Source organism: Corvus hawaiiensis, chromosome 6, assembly GCF_020740725.1.
Source record: "Corvus hawaiiensis isolate bCorHaw1 chromosome 6, bCorHaw1.pri.cur, whole genome shotgun sequence".
In the NCBI taxonomy this organism is placed as follows: domain Eukaryota; kingdom Metazoa; phylum Chordata; class Aves; order Passeriformes; family Corvidae; genus Corvus; species Corvus hawaiiensis.
In genome coordinates, this window is record NC_063218.1 from 56,438,660 (window position 1) to 56,457,234 (window position 18,575).

Here is an 18,575-nt window from a genome sequence, read left to right on the forward strand (position 1 = left end):
TTGGCTTTCTTTTTTAGTTTGTTTGTCGGGTTTATTTTTTTTTTCTAGATTAAGGAGGGATCAACTATCAGAAATCTTTTCACTATTTAAGCTGAGTTCACCTTCTAACCTTTTTTTTTTTTTTTTTTTTTTTTTTTGCAGAGGGGAAAGGGATGAAGTGAATAGCTTAAGTCCTAAGCTGCTTAAGAGATTCTAAGCCCCTTAAGGGTAGGGGATGTTTTCTGAAAACTGAACTCTTTTGCAGGTTTGTTGGTTTTTTTTATTAACTAACCTTCAAGTTTTCACATACTTTCTGAAATGCAGATAACAAACTCAGACACAGTGTTTCACTAACTGCTTCCAGGAAACAGGAATCGGGACTATCTGTTCTGTACAATCTTGCAGTAAACTAATTGCCATGCTTCTCCAAGGGCTTAATTTACTGCCAGCTAATAGGGTGACCCCTTCTAGTGGGTTCTCATCTTTAGTCACTTCTTGTAGGTCTCACTCATTTGGGCTTGGATAATGAGTATGAACTTTGGGCCAAGTGTAGATAAGTTATCCAGGAACCACCACCCCTACCCCAACAATTCCCCCACTTCCCCTGAAGAGCCACCAGGAAATTCAAGAGCATCCTGAAAGAGAAGTTTTCTCCTCTCTTCTGCTGAGTGCTGGAGAGCCCAGAGTCAGGATCCTGGGAAGCAAATTTCTGCCTCACTTGGTGAAACATCCTGGCACCACCAGGACCATGAGGCCATCATGGAGTGTTTCAAGCTGGCATTTTAAAGATTGTTTTTAAAGAAAACCCTTTAAGAGTTTTTTGTTGGTGGATGAGTGTTTGCTGTACCAGTGCATTGCACAGAGTGTGAGACAGGATGCCACAAAATGCTGCTACTCCATGCAGAACAGTATAACATATTTGAGAAAGCATTGAATAAACATCTCCCTTTATGTGTGGGAGGCACAAACTCCATGAGATGGTCCTGCTGCAACAGTTAGCCAACCAAAGCATGTAAAAAATGAAGAGATGCTAAAAAGCAAAGAAAGAGAGAAGCAGATGTTGGAAAAAAACCCAAAAACCAAAAACCAAAACAAAAAACCAAACACCCACCACCACACACACGCACGCACACAAAAAAAGTTGAAAAACTCATCTATCAACAAATTTTTTGATTGTTTTTTTACCAGAGTGAATGGTTAGAGCAGCCCATTAGCCAACACCCAACACAAAGCTCTTGAGACAGACAATTCCCTACTTACTTACACATTTAGAGGTTGCCAGGCTGGCCACTGTGCTTTGGCCTTGATGACTGTTAAAACCTCATCGCTCTGTGAAAGAGACAAAGGACACTTTTACAATGAGAGCAATATGTTTTGCAGCAGCAAAAAGTACAAGGCACTAGATCATACTGTGACTATGAGCTTTAAGCACCAGCAGCAGTTTGCAGTTTGGTAGTTTTGCATCATGAGCTGAGGGAAAGCTTCCACCAGGAATTCACCAGGTTGATACAAAGCAAGGACAGAAAAATTGCTCTTAACACATTACAGATCTACAGATAAAAACTGTATCAGGCAACCTAGAAGACCCTGTGAGCATGTATGATATGTTATTTATTATCTGTACATATGTAAGGATGTGTGGAAGGATGTAGAGGCTCCATGGTGGATGCACTGCTCTGGCAGCACGTTCTCTTTGCTCTCCATTTATGCATGTGAGAATTCCAGGGTGAAATGTAGCAGCCATCTGTGGAAGCCCACGGTGCCGCAAAGCACTGCACAGAGATTATTTCCTAAAGTCTGTTGTAATCCTTGCATCAGCACTTTTAAACTTTATATGGCTACAATAAACTCAGGACAAAGGCAGGAGACCATTAACAAGTCTCTGATGCCCAAAAGACATCTATCACACTTCTATAGAAGCATTTTCCCCATCTCCCTTAGGAATCCACACCAGTAATTCACCTGGAGGGACACAAAGTTCACCATTCACTCCCACTATTTCTACTGTCTTTTAAAAATATTTCCCAATTAGACCAAGAAACCCACTTCATATATTACCAGTAATTGGCACTTCCAGCAGAGCTGACCCTTCAGTTTAGTGATAACAGTGCCATTCCTTGCTTGATAGCAATAGCTCTGACACTCCAAACTAGCCCTAGTCCATATACCAGTTCAACCCCAGTTCAAAGAAAACAGATTTCACTGGTTGTTTCTACCATTCTCAATATTCTCTGAGTCCCTCTTTTTACCAAATCAAGGGCATTACAGAGCTGATGGGCCCTCTCTGTGACCTACAATGCTTCCAGTTTCAGGAATATACATGAGACATGACCTCTCCCATAATGTGAGTGGCTGGAAAAACCACTTTTTGGCAATCGCTTTGATAAATCCAGATGCCTGGAAAAATCCTATACTGCATGAAGTGTCCTGAGCTAAGACAGCTGAAAATCCAACTCTACAAAGGCAAGTAAGTATAAAGATATTTTGCCAAGCTCCCACACTACTGATACAGTTAGAAAAAAGAGAATTTTGTGATGACAGGGAGCAATCAAACAGGCAGCAGGGCTATGCCAGCAGGCAGATCCTCGGGGGCAGGCACACCCTGGGTGAGCAGCACCAGCCCAACACTCTCTCCCAGCCTGCTTGATCCATGAAGGAGAGATTCATCACATCCAGGTTCATATAGGGCAGCCTTCTTCTCACCTCCTTGCTTTCAAAAGTAGAAGAGACAGTTTTGCACTCAAAGTGGTTTAAAAAGCAACTGATTAAATTAATGAAGTTAAAGGTTTGAAGTTAAAAGACTTCTGTCTCTGACAATGGAATTTGCCTCCATTTTTAGTTTTCCTAGTTTCAATACCCTAAAGCTTTCCAGCCAGGTATATCATTTACTTGCCTTGAGAAGAGATTTGAGTCAAAATTATTAACTGTGCATTTTACATCCCAATGAAAGTCTGTCATGAGCATAGATGGCTACGTTTATTAAAGTAATACACTCCTTATCTAATAGCAGGCAGTAATTATGTCACTAGTATCAAAATCAGTCATGTCTGAAAGCATTTCAGCATGTGCTATTCGAATTAAAAATGCACACCAAGAGTAGACGAGCAAGGACTAATAGCTCAGTAGAAAGTGCAGAGGGAAGGAAATAAGGAACAGAGTACGGAAGATTCAGACATCCCTGAAATTTTAAAGGAGGTGAAAATTCAGATGCAAACACTGAATTCATGGACACCTCCTGAATCAAAATTAAAGAAAAAAAAAATAGAAGAATGCGGTGTTCTGTTGAGTGTGGAATGAAAACACACCTTTTTCACACCTAGAGCTCTTTGACAATTACAAAGGATTAAGCTACAACTTGAGTTAAGTCATTACTATTCCAGACTGATATTCTAATGACGCAGGTGTCCCTATCACGCACATTTCCAACATTTCTAGTGAGGTCTGGCTGCCAGGCTTGGGGATCCCAGCCCCACTTGCCACAGGCGTTGCCACAGTCCTGCATCTCCATGGCCTCCTGCAGGATCATCAGGCTGGGGAGTTCCTCCAGAAAGCCGTGACCTTCCTCTGCCTCCAGACTCTCTAGCTGACCTCCATCTTTTTGAGAATAAACACAATAAATTTAAAGAGCCCACAGAAACTGACGCTGTCCAGGAATTCACAGCCTTGCGATCGATCCATGGATAGAGAGCAATCTATGGAAAAGCTACTGTGCTTGGATTTGCCAGCCAATCTCTGTAGCTGTAATTATTGGCAGGTGGTAGAAGCTGAGAGGATAAGAAATGCCTGAAGAGAAATCCACAAATTAATAATAAATAACCAGCTGATGTAACCCCACTGCTTTGAATAACCCAACTGCACAGACTTTAGAGTAGAGAAAAAAAACCCACTTTTTTTTATATAATAAAAATGTAATTTTGTTGACATTCTCTTAGTGCTTGCTGCCCTACATTTGTACCCATTTTACTCTTCATATCCCCAAAGTTTTGCTTTAATTAAAGTATTTTAAGTAAACAAAATCTCGAATTTCCATCAAAATATGGAAAAGAGGACTAGGATGTTTCACTGTGGTATGTTGCAAGTTGTCTTGTCATCAGTTTTGTATTTGTCTTGGAAGCAATTATTCAGAAGTAATGAAACTCTTACATTTTGGCAAAGAAAATGAGATTGTTTGTAAAATGATGGAGTGTCAAAATGTTACACTGTCAGGAGAAGTTAAGGGGAAGGGCACCAAAGCTCCTGCTTGGAGCTGATGAAAATCCCTTAGGTCAAGTGTGGTTAGACATAATCACTGACAAAACTTGGTATAAAGTCTTTCTCCTGAAGCTTCTTCTCCAATTTCTGTTATTAGTACAATTATAGGATTCCAGCTTCCATTTGAAGTAGAATGGCTCCTTCTCTACGTGCTTAAAACTTGCTCCAGTGAAGCCAAAGTGGTTTCTATATTAACTTCAATTTAATTTGGATTGTGGCCTAAATTAAAACATGCAAAAATAGCAAACAACTCTCCTTTTCTCCACATCCACTTTCTACACTGGTATTAAACCTGGGGGTGAGTGTTTGACTCAATCGCTGTTCCCTATGGAAGTACTGTTCTCCAAAAAGTCCAATAGCATGATTTTAAAAGGTTGATACTGTCATTCAGATACTGACAGCCTTACTGATACTCTGAAGTTGTTAAAAATTAATCCTTTGCTTTACATCCATTTGTTCCTGCAACGTAAAAATGAATGCTCATGCAGAATAAAGTAATTAAATGACAACACACAGAACCCTGTGGTATAAAACCACTGCTAAGTTAAAACCTTTTACTGTGCACCTACAAAAGATTAAAAACGTTTCCTCACTTCAAGAACAGAAAGTGGGACATCGCTCAAAAAGGCAGAATTAAAGATAGAATTTGATTAGAAGTCTTTCTCAACCAAGGGGACTTAAAACTACATGTTTGAAAGGTAACATCCATTAAAAAGTAATGAAAGCTTTCAGCAAAAGTTTTAAGTATGATCTGAATGCCTTTGGAATAAAAGAGAGATTAGTAGGATCTAGAGAGCCATGTAAGTTATCCCATGTGGTCCTGCCACTTTTTGGTAACCAACATGATTAGCATCTATTCCATACTGGAAGTTATTTCTAGAAGTTTTATTACTATTTTTATTTTAGGTGTGCCAAATAACATTAGAAACTACTACTGTGCAGATCACTTAGCACTTTGTGATAACAATATGATTCCGTTCAGCTACACAAATTGCTGTGTTATCTGACATCAAAATCAGAGTCAGAGTCAATGAACTGTGGGAATGAAGAACACCTGATTTGGGCCAGAGCTTAATTTCACTCATTTCATACTGCTGCTGCTTGGCATTCATTCCATTGTTTTAGAACAGAGAACATTTAATTCCTTCCACAACACTCCTCACACTGTCTGAATGCCTTTCTATCCACAGTGGATTCATTTTCACAAGACTCTTAAAAAGTAGAAAAAGCAACATTATCTTCAGTTCCCAGAGGATGAATTGAATGTCTTCTGCAAACAAACCTACATATCTGAGTTCTAAGATAGCATCTTCCCCTGCAGGATCATCCTTCCCCTCAAAAATAATTTGTTATTAAAGGAGAAAGAGATAAGGTGAGCATAAAAAAGTGTATTGCACATTTCTGTGGGGAACCAAATGCTATAAAAATTAGAATGATGTAGTGCTTTGGAGGGATAGTTGGGTGCTCTCAAAATCTGATCAGTCTTTTTGATTGCTATAAATTGTCCTCATTCCACCTCCACTGTGTGCAGACAAACAGAAATCACAGAGAAGAATAAAAACCCAGTCTTGCATTTAAAGTATTATCTAATGCAAAATACCTGATTAATTAATACTCAACAAATTATGGACTTCCATGGTATATTACTCAAAGCATGGCATGTTTTCTTGTATTGATAAAATCTGTAGAAATCTTGCCTACCTCGGTTTTGCAGATGTATTTGAATGAAAAGGGACACTGATGTAGGCACATTACTGAAATTTGTAAAAACCTTAAAAGAAAAAGGAAGTAGTTGTCTTTTCTGTGATAAAATATTTTTGTGATAAAAGCAGAGCTAAAATGCAGTTCAACATGCAGAGATGTTTTTAGGAAAGTATGTACAAAAGCTGGTTTTTTCCAGTTCTTAAGAAAGAGCACTTTTGAAAAGGCTAAGCTTTTAGTCACAAATTACTTCATTTGAGAGGGAAAAAAGCCCATAATTAAAGACAAAGGCTTATTTTTATCATTTCATGACAACTAAATTCTGTTTAAGTCTATGAGTGACTTAGATTCAGGCAGATTATACTTAAAGCCACTAGCACAGGTTTAGAATTATCTTAAAAAACAGCAAATATGCATTTCAGCCAGTGGAATTATACCAGGACTGTGTTTGCCCATTTTACTTTGACTTCTCTATGTTTATGACAGCAATTTTGTGGCAGCTGAGAAAGCCACACATATTATAAGATATATAAACATGCCTGAATGGAATTCATTATTTGATCATAGTACCTACAAATTCAATACTTCTCTGTACAAATAGCCATTTCTTTAATTAAAAAGGTCTTATTTATTTCCTTTGAAAAATAGGTAATGTCATTTCAGGGAATACAAAATCTGAGTTTTTCAGTTCACCAATTATGAAAGTCTGAGGGAATTTCCAGGCTTTTAATAATAACCAATCAATTACTAAACACAATTTTGGGCTTGAGATAGATACAGAAATACTGCTGCGGTGAAACTGAATAAAAACAGAAGGAGAGCTGGGCATTTAAATCTATTTCTGAATTGTTACTGCCTGAAAACATCCCTGCTTCGGGAGAGCAAATAAGCCAGCACCTCAGACAGTCCCAGTTTAACTGCTGTGCTGTACAGGAAAGCTTTCCTGAATTGGATACTTAGCAATTTTGTATTCACTTTTACAAAGAAAAACCTCTCTGTCAGATAATCAGGCTGAGAATTTTCCCCAAATGTGGGTATTGTCCACATTTCCCAGAAAATACGGAAATACGTGTTAAAGCTTCACCATTTCAGGATTTCGGGATGGTGACTGCGCAGATGTTAGCTGACACTGTGTGTTTTGAAATAAGCTTTCTAAGGGTATTACAGGAATTTTAATTCTAAATTACTAGGATGGGATGCAAAAAGAAGTGTGTTCATTGTTAATCTGACTACAGATCCCAAAAGCACTGATTCACTTTGCATTGACAACCTTCTGCATTACCTGTCCCACAGGGTTTCCTTTCACTGAGGTGGAGGTTTCAGGAGGTGAATGTAGGCTGAAATTGATAACAGAGCTGTTGCTACTGGCAACATTGAAAATCAGATGCGCTGGTTTATTTCCATGAAGGTGCAGTTACATAATCTGGGGTGTTCCCACTAAAGCAATAATTCATGTTTTCTGGAGTATAAAGCTTAGCAGTGTGTGTTAATGAGCCCTAGGTATGCTCTGAAGATCTGAGCTCTCATTTTCTCTGCCTGAGCAGATTCCTTAGAAAACAGTCTCCCTCAGGAATCCACTTCTTGATTGCATGATGATTTTCTACTGCACATTTTGCTTCATTCTACATTGAATGCTTTGCTGTCTCTAGGACCACGAAAACATTCTGAGATCCTAAATTACTTCGCCAAACCCAAGGGAAAATCTATTTACTACAGTTCACCGTGGCTACTTTTTAAAGTAGGGGATCAAACTAGATTTTGGAGCTGACCTTAAGTGGTGCAACTCCTACTCTCTGCTTAATAGGTTTATCCAACACACACCCTTTTGACCTCCTCCTGTCTTAAATTTCCCAGTTCCATCGATCCTTTAGCCTAACCCAGCCTTTGAACCTAAGTGCTACAAAGCTACTGCTATTTTAAACTCTCAAAAGTTTGGACACCAGAAAACAAATGGGGAGAAAACTCCAGACAGCAATCCAACAGATTCTGTGTGCAATAAAGCAGCTGTTATGCAACTGAGTGGCAAAACAAAACCTGCATTCACTGGAGATAATGATAAAACTGGTTTAAATCACTAGGTTCACTCATCAGATTCATATTCACGTAACTACAGCATTTTTTGCTCAGGCTCCTGGAAATAGTTTCAAAACAGTCAAGGATGAAAGCATTGAGACAGGCTCTTGGGCATGCTAGGAATAAGTGAGTCTCAACTGCTTAAATACCAGCAGGAAACCTCAGGAGAAGGCTGGGTCTGGTCTGAGAAACAGCCCAGGGAATGGGAGCACAGAACAATTCTGTCATCTGGTAAATGCTGGCAGTGAGACTCCAGGTGTCACAATTATTCTTCCTGATGCTTTGCTTACACATTAGCCAAATGTGGGAGCCTGAACAGAGGAGAAATAATTATTTGGATAATAGCAAGGGATTTTAAATAAGACCAGCAAATTAGCTCAGAGGGTGAGCTTTCCTGACCCTTGATAGCACTTTGACAAATCAATGCAGGGGATTTTTTCCATTCAGGATGCACAATAAAATTTTCTCAATGTGCTTTAGCTGCTGTACAGAGGCAATCACAACAGCTTAATTTCCCTTCAGTAAAGGTATTGTGTCTAAGCCACCCTTTACCATTTCTTCTGAAAAACCCCCAAATCAAACTCACCAAAACATCTGACCAGAAATACAGCTTTTTAACAAATTGAGGAATTGAGGATCCTACCATGAATTATATTTTCTGTAATCTGGAAAGCAGTATTCCTTTAGGGAAATCAACTTAACATCCCTTCCCATGCCCAACACGTTCAGCAGTGCTGTGACAGGACACTGCCATGTGGGCCCTTCCTCTGGCACACTACAGCCTCATGGTTTATGCTTTGACATTAACCTGCCTCCGAGTTTAATGACCAAAACACCTGTGTCTGGGATTTGGGATAAAGTCATCTCAATCTCTTCCAGGACTTAGGAGAGCAGGGTTTTAAGAGGAATGTCAGAGATTTCTCCAAGAAATGGAGGCGTTGCCGTTTTTCCCGTCAGCGGCTCCCTTTACCACCTCCTTGCCTTGCAACTCCTTTCCCCTTGAAAAGCAGCTCAGTCAGCACTGTGTGACTCCAAGGACTTTCTCTGCACAGAGAGCAGCTCCAGTCTGACAGCCCTGATTCTGCTTGTGGACTTTAATTCTGCCTCAGCTTTGCTTCTGCACCCCTGTAAGTGCAGACAGACAGAGAGGAGACTGACTGCACTGCCCATCTTGCAGGCACGATTGGCTTTTAGGGGAGTGGAGGGCCTTTGTTTTTCTCTGGTAAGGAACTCTCCTGTCCTGTTTCCCACTGAGGATTTGCAAGGGGGTCTTTTCTGGACCCCATGGCTCAGTGGAAGCCTCTCCCTGACAGTTTTGTCTGACCCCATCCTTAGTGCAGTAAACACTCAGGTGGACCTTGTTAAACCACTGGAGCAATTTCTCATTGAACCCCGTTAATATTCTTGCTTCTCTCTTGCAAGAAGTGCATCTCCCCATCCACAGCATTGGGGGCAAATCCAGAAACTGAGACTGACCCTGAAAATTTCCTTGCTACTTAGAAATTTCAGTGGTCTGGGTGTAGGTAATGTTGTCATCCATCTCTGAGGGTTCACTCTTGCTTTCCAGCAGTTAAACAGCAGGGAAATGGTATTTTATTGAGGGTTTGTTTGGTTTTTGGGTGTTTTTTTGTTTGTTTGCTTGTTTTTGTAAGCTATTTAGCACTAACTGTTCCCCCACAACAGTGTAGGAAGTGAGATGAACATTATCTCCCTACCTGGTGCCCACAATACTTGTTGCTTCAAGAGCTTCAAGTATCTTTACATCAGTTAATATGACTACACTTTACATGTGCCACTGAATAATTAACATTAAAAGAGGAATTACATAATACTTACCGCATTAAAAACAGTAGGAGATGCTACTAGAGTGACATCTGCACTTGATATAATTAATATACTAGGGAAGAGCTAACAATTCCTCTGTAGAAAGTACCATTTGGGTTTCTATTTGCTTGTTTGGAAAAGCACCAACAGAAGAGGAAATGAAGAGTTAAACCCTGTAGCCACAATGCCGCAGGTCATCCTGTAGTAACCAGATGTAAATGGTTGATGTTGTCTCTGTAATAAGCCAGACATGAACAAAGGTGTTTGTCTTAAGGAACATCCCTAAAGTGCTCTGGAAAAACCCAGGGACATCAAATTGGTGAGTGCAGCTCTCATGTAGTTATTTTATTATCAGAATAGTTCTGAGTTAAGGATCATGAACAGAGGCATGCACTCTAAAAGAAGGTATTTGCCATATTGCACTGTACTCACAATGTTAACTCTAAAAATAAGAATTTACTGAGAAACAATCACGGCAGCAAAGTCAGGATAAACTAAGTATTTTGGTTTTAGCTGTGAGATACCACTGACTGGTAAGGACACACCTTAAGGCTGTTGCCTCAGTGCACTGCTAAAAATGCTTATTGTGAGGTGCATCCTTTGTTATTTAATGTGGTTGTTTTGAAATTGTGTGTACACTGACCTGTTTATAGGCTTATCTCTAAAGCTGATGTTCTGAAGTTAGGCTTAAATTTTAGAGCTTAGCTGCTAGCCATGTTATCATGACACAATGCATTCTTATGCCATGAAACAGGCATTTTGAATATTCCATGGCAGGTTCAGTCCCCAAAAAAAGTCACAGTAATTGCATATTTAATAGACCCCTGGTAGTTCTCATTCCCTTAGTAAAGTGCATATTTCTGTTGTGATCATCTCAATTGTATTCCTTTAGGTCTCTAATAAACTCGTTTCTAGTAACTCTGTGATCAGGATTGTACAGTATTAGATTTGTGCTCAATTCTCTTAAATCAGGGCTACTATGTACAGATATTTCTTTTCCCTCATTTTTTATTTTCTCTCCCTCGAGTCCACTCTGACACCAGGCTCCTGCTGGGGGATTTCCAGAAGAACTCTGAAGACCACCATCATTCACCACTTTATTTGTACAAAAGCACCAGACCAGACTGGTACCCACTGAAGTCCTAGTTCCACGTGTTAGGCCACTTTATTAAAATGCTTTGCTATCTCTTAAAATAAAACTAGGTTGTTTTTCTTTTTATTAATCTCTAAAGAGATTAGAACAGCCCCGTTATTGAAGGGCAAACTTCCAAAGTGGTTAATAATTGGAGCAGCAAAGCAGGGTAAATGCCACATCTTCTTACCAAACCAGTGCTTGGACTCTGTCCATTGGAGTAACTTTAAGAATACATCATCCTGTGGCTAATCAGAAAAAATGTTTTCAGCATTCATGTTTCTAAGGCAAAAGCACTCAAAATTCACAGGGCTGTCCCTTCTTGCCTTCTCCTGACACTGCAGCTGCACACTGAAATAAACCGATGGAAATGTTTGCTCACAACAGAATTGCTGGGTTGCTGCACCACTGCAAATGGTGAGAGTCTATTAAATATGCAATTACTGCTGCATTCTCTCAAGTCTGATGAACCAATTAATAGCACTTTGTATTTCATGGCACCTTGCCTCAAAGAATATTAAAATGCTTTTAAATAACAGAGCTCTAGAGCTCTCCTGTAAATCCTTTGCACCATAGTGCACAGAAAGTACAGAAAAGTTAGCAGACCAAATAAACCACTTACAGTTCAGAAAGTTTTTTTTCCAAGCACCCTGACAGAGTTGTCTGTCTGACTGCCAAGGCTTCAGCACTGACCTCAGCACCACGATGACACTACAGGCCTTGCCAGAGTAAGCCTGACAATGACACTCTCCCTGCTCTGATGTAATAACTCCGAAGTGACACCAGGTAATCCACAAATGAAGGTGGGGGCACCAAACTTTCTCTCCTACACTGAATGACGTGTTGTTCCACTTTCTGAAAACCAAAGCAGCTACATGCAAACATGGCACCATCCATAATCAATTTAAATTTGTGGTTAAAACATTGATTAATCCCGTGAGCACGATCCAGCTGTCTGAGAAACACATTAACTACATTAATTTTGTGCAAACTAACAAACAGATAAGGATAATCTATGGCTCAAACCACACTTTTCACAAAGCCAAAACCCATGTTAAAGTCACCTGAAAGGCAAATTGTAAACCAGACCCTGAGCAGGCACAGCTTTGAAGAACAAGTGGATCTCCTTTGATATGCACCTGGCTGTAACTGGCTTATAAATGAGGACACTTGTCTAAGGAAGGGAGGTGAAAATTTTGAGCAATTCCTTTCCCCTAATTCCATCCACAAAGCTGGACACCTGCTATCTCTCATCCTGTTTTGATTCACTGCATTATTATCTATGCTTGGAAAAAAAAAAATCAACCTTCAGAAAAAATCCTTTCCAACGATTAATTCACCCTCATCCATCTCTACCCGAGTCAGAAAACAAGTGACCTTTAGCCACTCCATTCAGTCTTGACAGTCATAATGTCAAAACTAAGTTTTCTGCACACCAATAGACTTTGTACAGTGCTATTTGCTGTGCCAAAACCCAAACAGAGGACAGAACATTTCACAGGAACTATGCAAATGAAATAAAAGAGAAGATAGAATATGATCTAGAAAGAAATCCTACAGTCAGGAAAAAAGAAAATCCAGTCTCCAGTAAGATCTATTCTGATAGTAAGGAAAATCTACATAATATTTTCAAAGTCTGGGGACTTAGATCCTGTACTCTCTGCTGATGAACAGTTCCTGCTGTCTTACACGGTCTTTCTCCCCCACCACCCAGCTGATTAATGAGTTAAACACAGTCAATGTTCAAACTTTAGAATTCCCTGAAATTTTAAGCATTATCTGTTCCTGTAGACTTTCCTCCTGTCAGACAAACATTTGTGAAAACTCTGGGAGCAAAACCCACTTCTACTGAGCCACGGTTTAATGCTCTGAACCACCCAGCTACAATTTCTCCAAAATGTCCTGCTCATTTTAGAAATGAAAGCAAATTTCTTTCTCAAAGATCTGAAAAGATCCCAATTGCTCACAGGCTTACACCTTATCAATTATTCATTTTCTGAGTCAGAAGTGCTCTATACAACAGGCAAGAACATTTGAAAGGGCAGATATTGTTCACGAATAATGTTAGTTTAGTTCTGAAATAACTGAACTATACAAAAGTTATGACTCTTTTTGAAGAAGGTACTACTTGCCGTAAGCATGACCAGGTGAATCCAAATTTAACACTTTGTAAGATATGATCAGAGTTCTGAAGTAATTAGGGTTTTTTTATTTTCCACCTGTTTTACATGTAGTTCTTTGTACCTTTTCCAGGGGCAGGGACTGCTCTGAATGCCTCTCTCTCCCTTACCAGTCCCAATTGTATCAGTCCTTCTCAAAGACTTCTCTTAATCACTGCTTCCTATGGCTCCACAAGAACTTACACATTAAAGCCTTAAGCATTTACAGTTTCTTTTTCTACTTTCAGGTCCACATTTCTCCTGCTTTGTTCTGCACAACTCTTCTACTATAAATCACAGAGCATTATTGGTCCCATGTGGCTGCATGCCTTTCATTTTTGTGAACTAAAATCCAACCATCTTATTGACTGCAGCTGCTTTTAAATACACTTTGGTGTCAGCAGTGATTTACTTTTTAATTATATTATTTTATTTTAGATGAGTGGTCCTATTGTTTTTTTAACAGCTGCTTTAAAGGCAGTGCTCAAGTAAATGAAACCTCAGCATCAGAGCAAGGAAAACAAGCTAGTTCACAATTCCTTAACGAAAGAATTTCCTACAATAACATTCTTGACGAAAATATCACCACACTTCCCAAATGTTTTACATTTCAGTGCGATGATAAAGGGCGTCATTTCCTTGAAGTATGTCCTAGCTGAGCATTCTTGGGAGATTCTTGCTAAAAAGACCAGCAGGGACTGTACAAAGATAAGATTATTTCTGTCTCTCTTCCAAAAGCCTGGGAGACTGTTTTACCAGTTTTCTATTTCAGTTGCAAAGACAAGTTCTGAATCAAACGCTCACCTAAATTAAAGACTAGGGATTCGATCTGAGGAGAAGGTCCATTTTTGCCCTCTGATATATGTATGCAATTTGTCTGCAGCAGCACATTTATACTGCATCTGGGGAAATATTGAGCATATAGGTAAGCTGGTATTTCTCCAGGGAGAGATTATAATCAGTAAAAACAAAAACATCACAATCCATTGCAAAAATGCACTCTAGGCAATGGAAATGGGAAGCGAGAATGCATTTGTGATCGTGGAAGGTACAAGTTTATCCATGTTCTGTGGAGTTGATTTTAAGAAATATTTCATGAAAAGAATAACCTGGGAATGCACTGTATATTGTTTCTTTCACACATGCATGAAGCATCAGATATTAAAAATATTTATTTAATCCTATTAAACATGTGATGCACTTTCACGACATGGAAACTTTATGACCACAAATGATAAAATTGCCCACCAGTTCAAGATCAGGTAATTGCTTTCAATTTCTACTCTACTGGACTGTTCATCTGGCTGAATGGAGAACAAGGTATTGTACATTTTTGTAACTTTTTCTTTTTTAATTTAATATATAGAGTTGAAAAGTAGACAAATAAAATCTGTGGTCACTGTTTCTTCTGATTCTGTGTATCTGCCAAAAGCCCCCAGTGCAGTGCAAGGATAATTTCGTAGTGGGCTGTGATATTTTTTTATTTTTTTCCAACTCCTTTTGTCATTTTGAAGGTCTTTCTCTGCTCCTCACAGCATTCGTCTTCAAAAGAACAGAGAGGAGGGGACAAAGGGAAGGAGCAGAAGTTTTAGGCTAATGAGTAAACAACAACAAAATAGTTGCTGTGAGGGTCTTCACATGACTTTGAATCTGAGCCTTGTTTATTCAGCACTAGAAATATGTTTGGTTGCTGAAAAATATGTTAGGATCAGCCAAAGCCATTTTCCATGGAGCAGCTTTCAGCCTTTGTCCTAACTCTGAAGTAAGGGCCAGGAAGAACCCAAAGTGGTGATCCCTGTGAGGCCACCCCAAGAAATCATTAACCACCAGTGTCTCCATCTGCTCATTAGCCAGACACGACTGCAGCTGGAACTGAGCTGTGACAGTCTTCCCCTCACTCTTCCACAGATGTTCAGACTGCAGGTGCCCTCCAGCTCTGCAGTAGTCACATTCAGAACAGCAATGATCTGGCTATCAGAGTTTCCTGACCACTTCCAAAGGGCACCTTTCCATTCTTCAGCCATGGACTGACAGTGGAAAACAAGCCTCAGATAAATGCTAACCATGTACTCCACTCTATTTCGGGTCAAACCCTTGCTTTCAGATGTAAATATTTATCTGCTGAAACGAAAAGCTTTTACCAGCATTTCTGAGGATAGAATCTAACTTTTGTTATTAAACTCAAGAGGTCAAGCATTTGTTCCTGCTGTGATCCCTTGCTAGGCTTGAGCAGGGAGTTCTTACAGAATTCATTAGCTCTGCATGTTTGGGTTTTGCATCTGTTTGCTTACCTAGGCAAACAAGGGGAGATAAATTTAGGAGCTCCATCATTCTGCAGCCCACAGAAGGCTTCATGAATGCACAGTGCCAGCATTTCAGAATCTATATCACCTACATACCACTTAATTCCATTATCTTAACAACAACAGTAGCTCTGATGTGTCATGGGAACCTCTAGGGCCTAGAAATTACTTATGAATTATGTGAAGCATAATCATTTAAAAAAAATTTCAAACGTCATGATTTCTCATTCTACTTCATGAACATGCTAGGGAAACAAAAAAGACATTCAGCAAGTTTTCATGTCAATGTTCACAGATTTTTATGCCAGAACAACACATTGAAGGTGAAGAAAGAGCTTTGTGTGTATTGCAGTGAATACAGAATTTCAGTCGCATGGATTTGATGAACACCATAATGCGGGGTTGTATTAAGTGAGACAAACACATCAACAAAATGTCATGGAATTTTTTGTTAGTAACGACACAAAGCCAAAGACAGGATCCATCTCTGTGCTTGGAAAGTTCCTGGAATGTTTTGGGCTCCAAGCCTAAGAAAATAAAATGGATGTGTTGAGCAGCTCACAAGTGTTTGCAAGTTTTCTGCTTTTAGATGGTCAGATTCCACATCATGGTCACCCGTGGTATTTCGAGTTCAAAGAACCATCTAGGTAGATGTATGAAATGGAAATATATTTGCAATCATTATGGTTAAAAGAACTATGGCAGATTCCTGAAAATCACATCCTTTTCTCCCTTTTATTAGGCTACATCTGGATTTTCTGAGCAGCTTCAAAAATGATTTCATTTAGAGAGGAAAAGAAGGAAAAGGAAACAAGAATCAGAGAGGCATTGAGGTTATTGCTGACATCTGTCTCAGAAAATTTTAAAAGGGAGGGAAATAGTGGATCCATTTAGTTCAAAGTGATACCTGGGAAATATATTGCTATGGATTTCTGTGAGTCAAAAAGGACCATTCTAGAAATAGACTGGGAAAAGGGCACAATAGTCTTCAGCCTCTCAACTGGAGAGCCATTTGCAGGGGGACATGCTGTCATCTATTAGTCTAACTTCCAGATCTCACAGAAGAAAAATAAATGCCCTGAAGAGACATCTAACAGGAATCACTGTTACATTCACTTAGAAATTTATGTTTGCTTGTATTTTAACATAAGGCCCCTGGAGGCACCTTTGCTCTCCTGAGAAGCAAGAGGCCCATCTTGTTTGTAGACCCTCCAGTACTGTGTTTTTCCAAAAACCTGGGCTTTTATTCCAGGCTGTGAAATTGAAATGCCTTAACAAGGAATTTGGCCTTGGAAAACCCTGTTCTTAAAAGCACCACAAGCTATTACTGCTGTTATTAAGGTGTGATTGAAGAAAGTCCAAGATCTTTATTAGCTTGCAATGCTGGAAGATGGGGTTTTCCATTTTAGTGGGAGATAGCTTTTTCTTAAAATAACTTCAGTGAAAATAATCAATTGCTTATTAATCTTTGGAGCATAATTTCTTCTAGAATACATTAGAACTTAAGGAGTCATTGTTAAACAAAATGCCTGAAATAATCCCCTACTGAATTCATCCCACTGATTTCCATCTAGCTCAGGAGGCAGCTGATGGCTGGGGCTCTGTAGGACAATCTCTTCTCAGCAATGGCAACTAATCAATTAGTATGGCACTAGCTAACACCTTCTGAAGTCTTATCTTCTCATCCACACGTTGCTTCTGCAACATCTGCCTCAGGGGTGAGCTGTATTTTATCTCGCGGCAGTACGGGACTTGTTCTCATCAATGTGTGCAGGATTCCAGAGAACTAAAATTCAGTAAGAGCTGATTTATCTAAGTGTTTGACATTTCTTGGCTGTTTTGTAAGTGAGGGCCCAAGCACAATAAAGAATATAATGTTGCTATCTGGTAAGAACTTGTCATTTATTCATTATACTCACATATCTGTAAGGCAAAGTTCTTGTCATAAAGTTCTTATTGTCTGAGGAATGGAGAATTGACTCTTGAATTACAGCTGCTCTTGTGCAGACTAATATACAATATAGTATTGCTATCACATTGCCTTAAAAAGAAAATAACCATGAGCTTGAGAGATTATTTTAGAAGAAGCAGATCTCTGTTTAATGAAATAACAGAGCACTAGCCATTAATAGTATTTAAAAGTTAGTACTACTGTTACAATTCTGCTATTTTATATATAAAACATAAAATAAACTTTTCAATAACACATTTTAACCTGCAGTTAAAGTGCTGTAATTTCCAACATGCATTCAGCCAATCTACTGTGTAGCATAAACACTTAATTTTATCAGCAATTATGGCATATGTGAGTGCTTTTATTGTATTGTTTGTATAAATAGGGCTCTGTTTATACAGACATGGTGGTATTTTAAACAATAATGAACAGAAAATAATTGGCTTCCTTCCTACTATACTTCACACAAGCACAGCATAAATGTCTTCAGTCAAATACTTGCTTTTTTTTATTACAGTAAGTTTTTGTTACTGAACTTTTCTAAGAATTCCTTCTTTTGCTATGGGAGCATGGAAAACAGCATGCATGAAAACTGGAAGGCAGTCAATGAAGAAGGAGTTGGTATGATTTTTAAAAAAATAAAAAGAAGATATTAATTCAATGAACATATTGAATCAGTGAACATCGAGATTTTCTACTCTGAAATATAAAGATGCAGCTTGTGTAAACACACTTCAAATCTGCAGGTGCTGATCTAGTTTCTACATATCCTAAATCCAAATCTGTGCATGAAATAGAGGTGCAAAGATATATTCACACTAGGCACAAGACTGATAACTGAAGTTTAGAAATGGGCTCTTATCTCTCTTGGTAGCATTTTTCTGGGATGACACTCCATGACAGGAAGATGCCACCACTGATTCCACTCACGGATTGTCTTGACCCCTCTATGGCTGTGCTGTCACAATGCTGAGGCTCAGACACCCCCAGTGCTCCCAACTAAATGAGTTGTGAGAACATTGCAAGAAAAAGGAAGACAAGGAAGAAATATTCGTATTTATTCAATTACAGTAATTGAATAAATGAGATCCAAAAATTAAAATCAGTATGCCAGTGCTCTAAGGCAGAACAAGAAGAGAAGTTTAAAGGGTGCAGATCCCTCTCTGTTGCTCAACAAGGACAATTGGAACAGGGATTTC

At 39.1% G+C, this 18,575-nt stretch overlaps 1 protein-coding gene and 1 long non-coding RNA gene across 3 annotated transcripts in view; one reads left to right on the top strand and one right to left on the bottom strand.

The window, feature by feature from the left end:
* The window catches only part of LOC125327137, a 69,155-nt gene that overhangs the window by 45,122 nt on the left and 5,458 nt on the right, over positions 1–18,575 (top strand). For both annotated transcript variants that reach the window (XR_007204139.1, XR_007204138.1), the window contains 3 exons: positions 142–244; positions 2,286–2,446; positions 5,421–5,602. This is a non-coding gene — a long non-coding RNA (uncharacterized LOC125327137). The remainder of the gene's footprint in view (positions 1–141; positions 245–2,285; positions 2,447–5,420; positions 5,603–18,575) is intronic.
* The window catches only part of SPON1 (spondin 1), a 185,802-nt gene that overhangs the window by 29,958 nt on the left and 137,269 nt on the right, over positions 1–18,575 (bottom strand). The window contains exon 7 of the mRNA XM_048306230.1: positions 1,244–1,308. Within this exon, the coding sequence (XP_048162187.1) occupies positions 1,244–1,308 (65 nt within the window). The remainder of the gene's footprint in view (positions 1–1,243; positions 1,309–18,575) is intronic.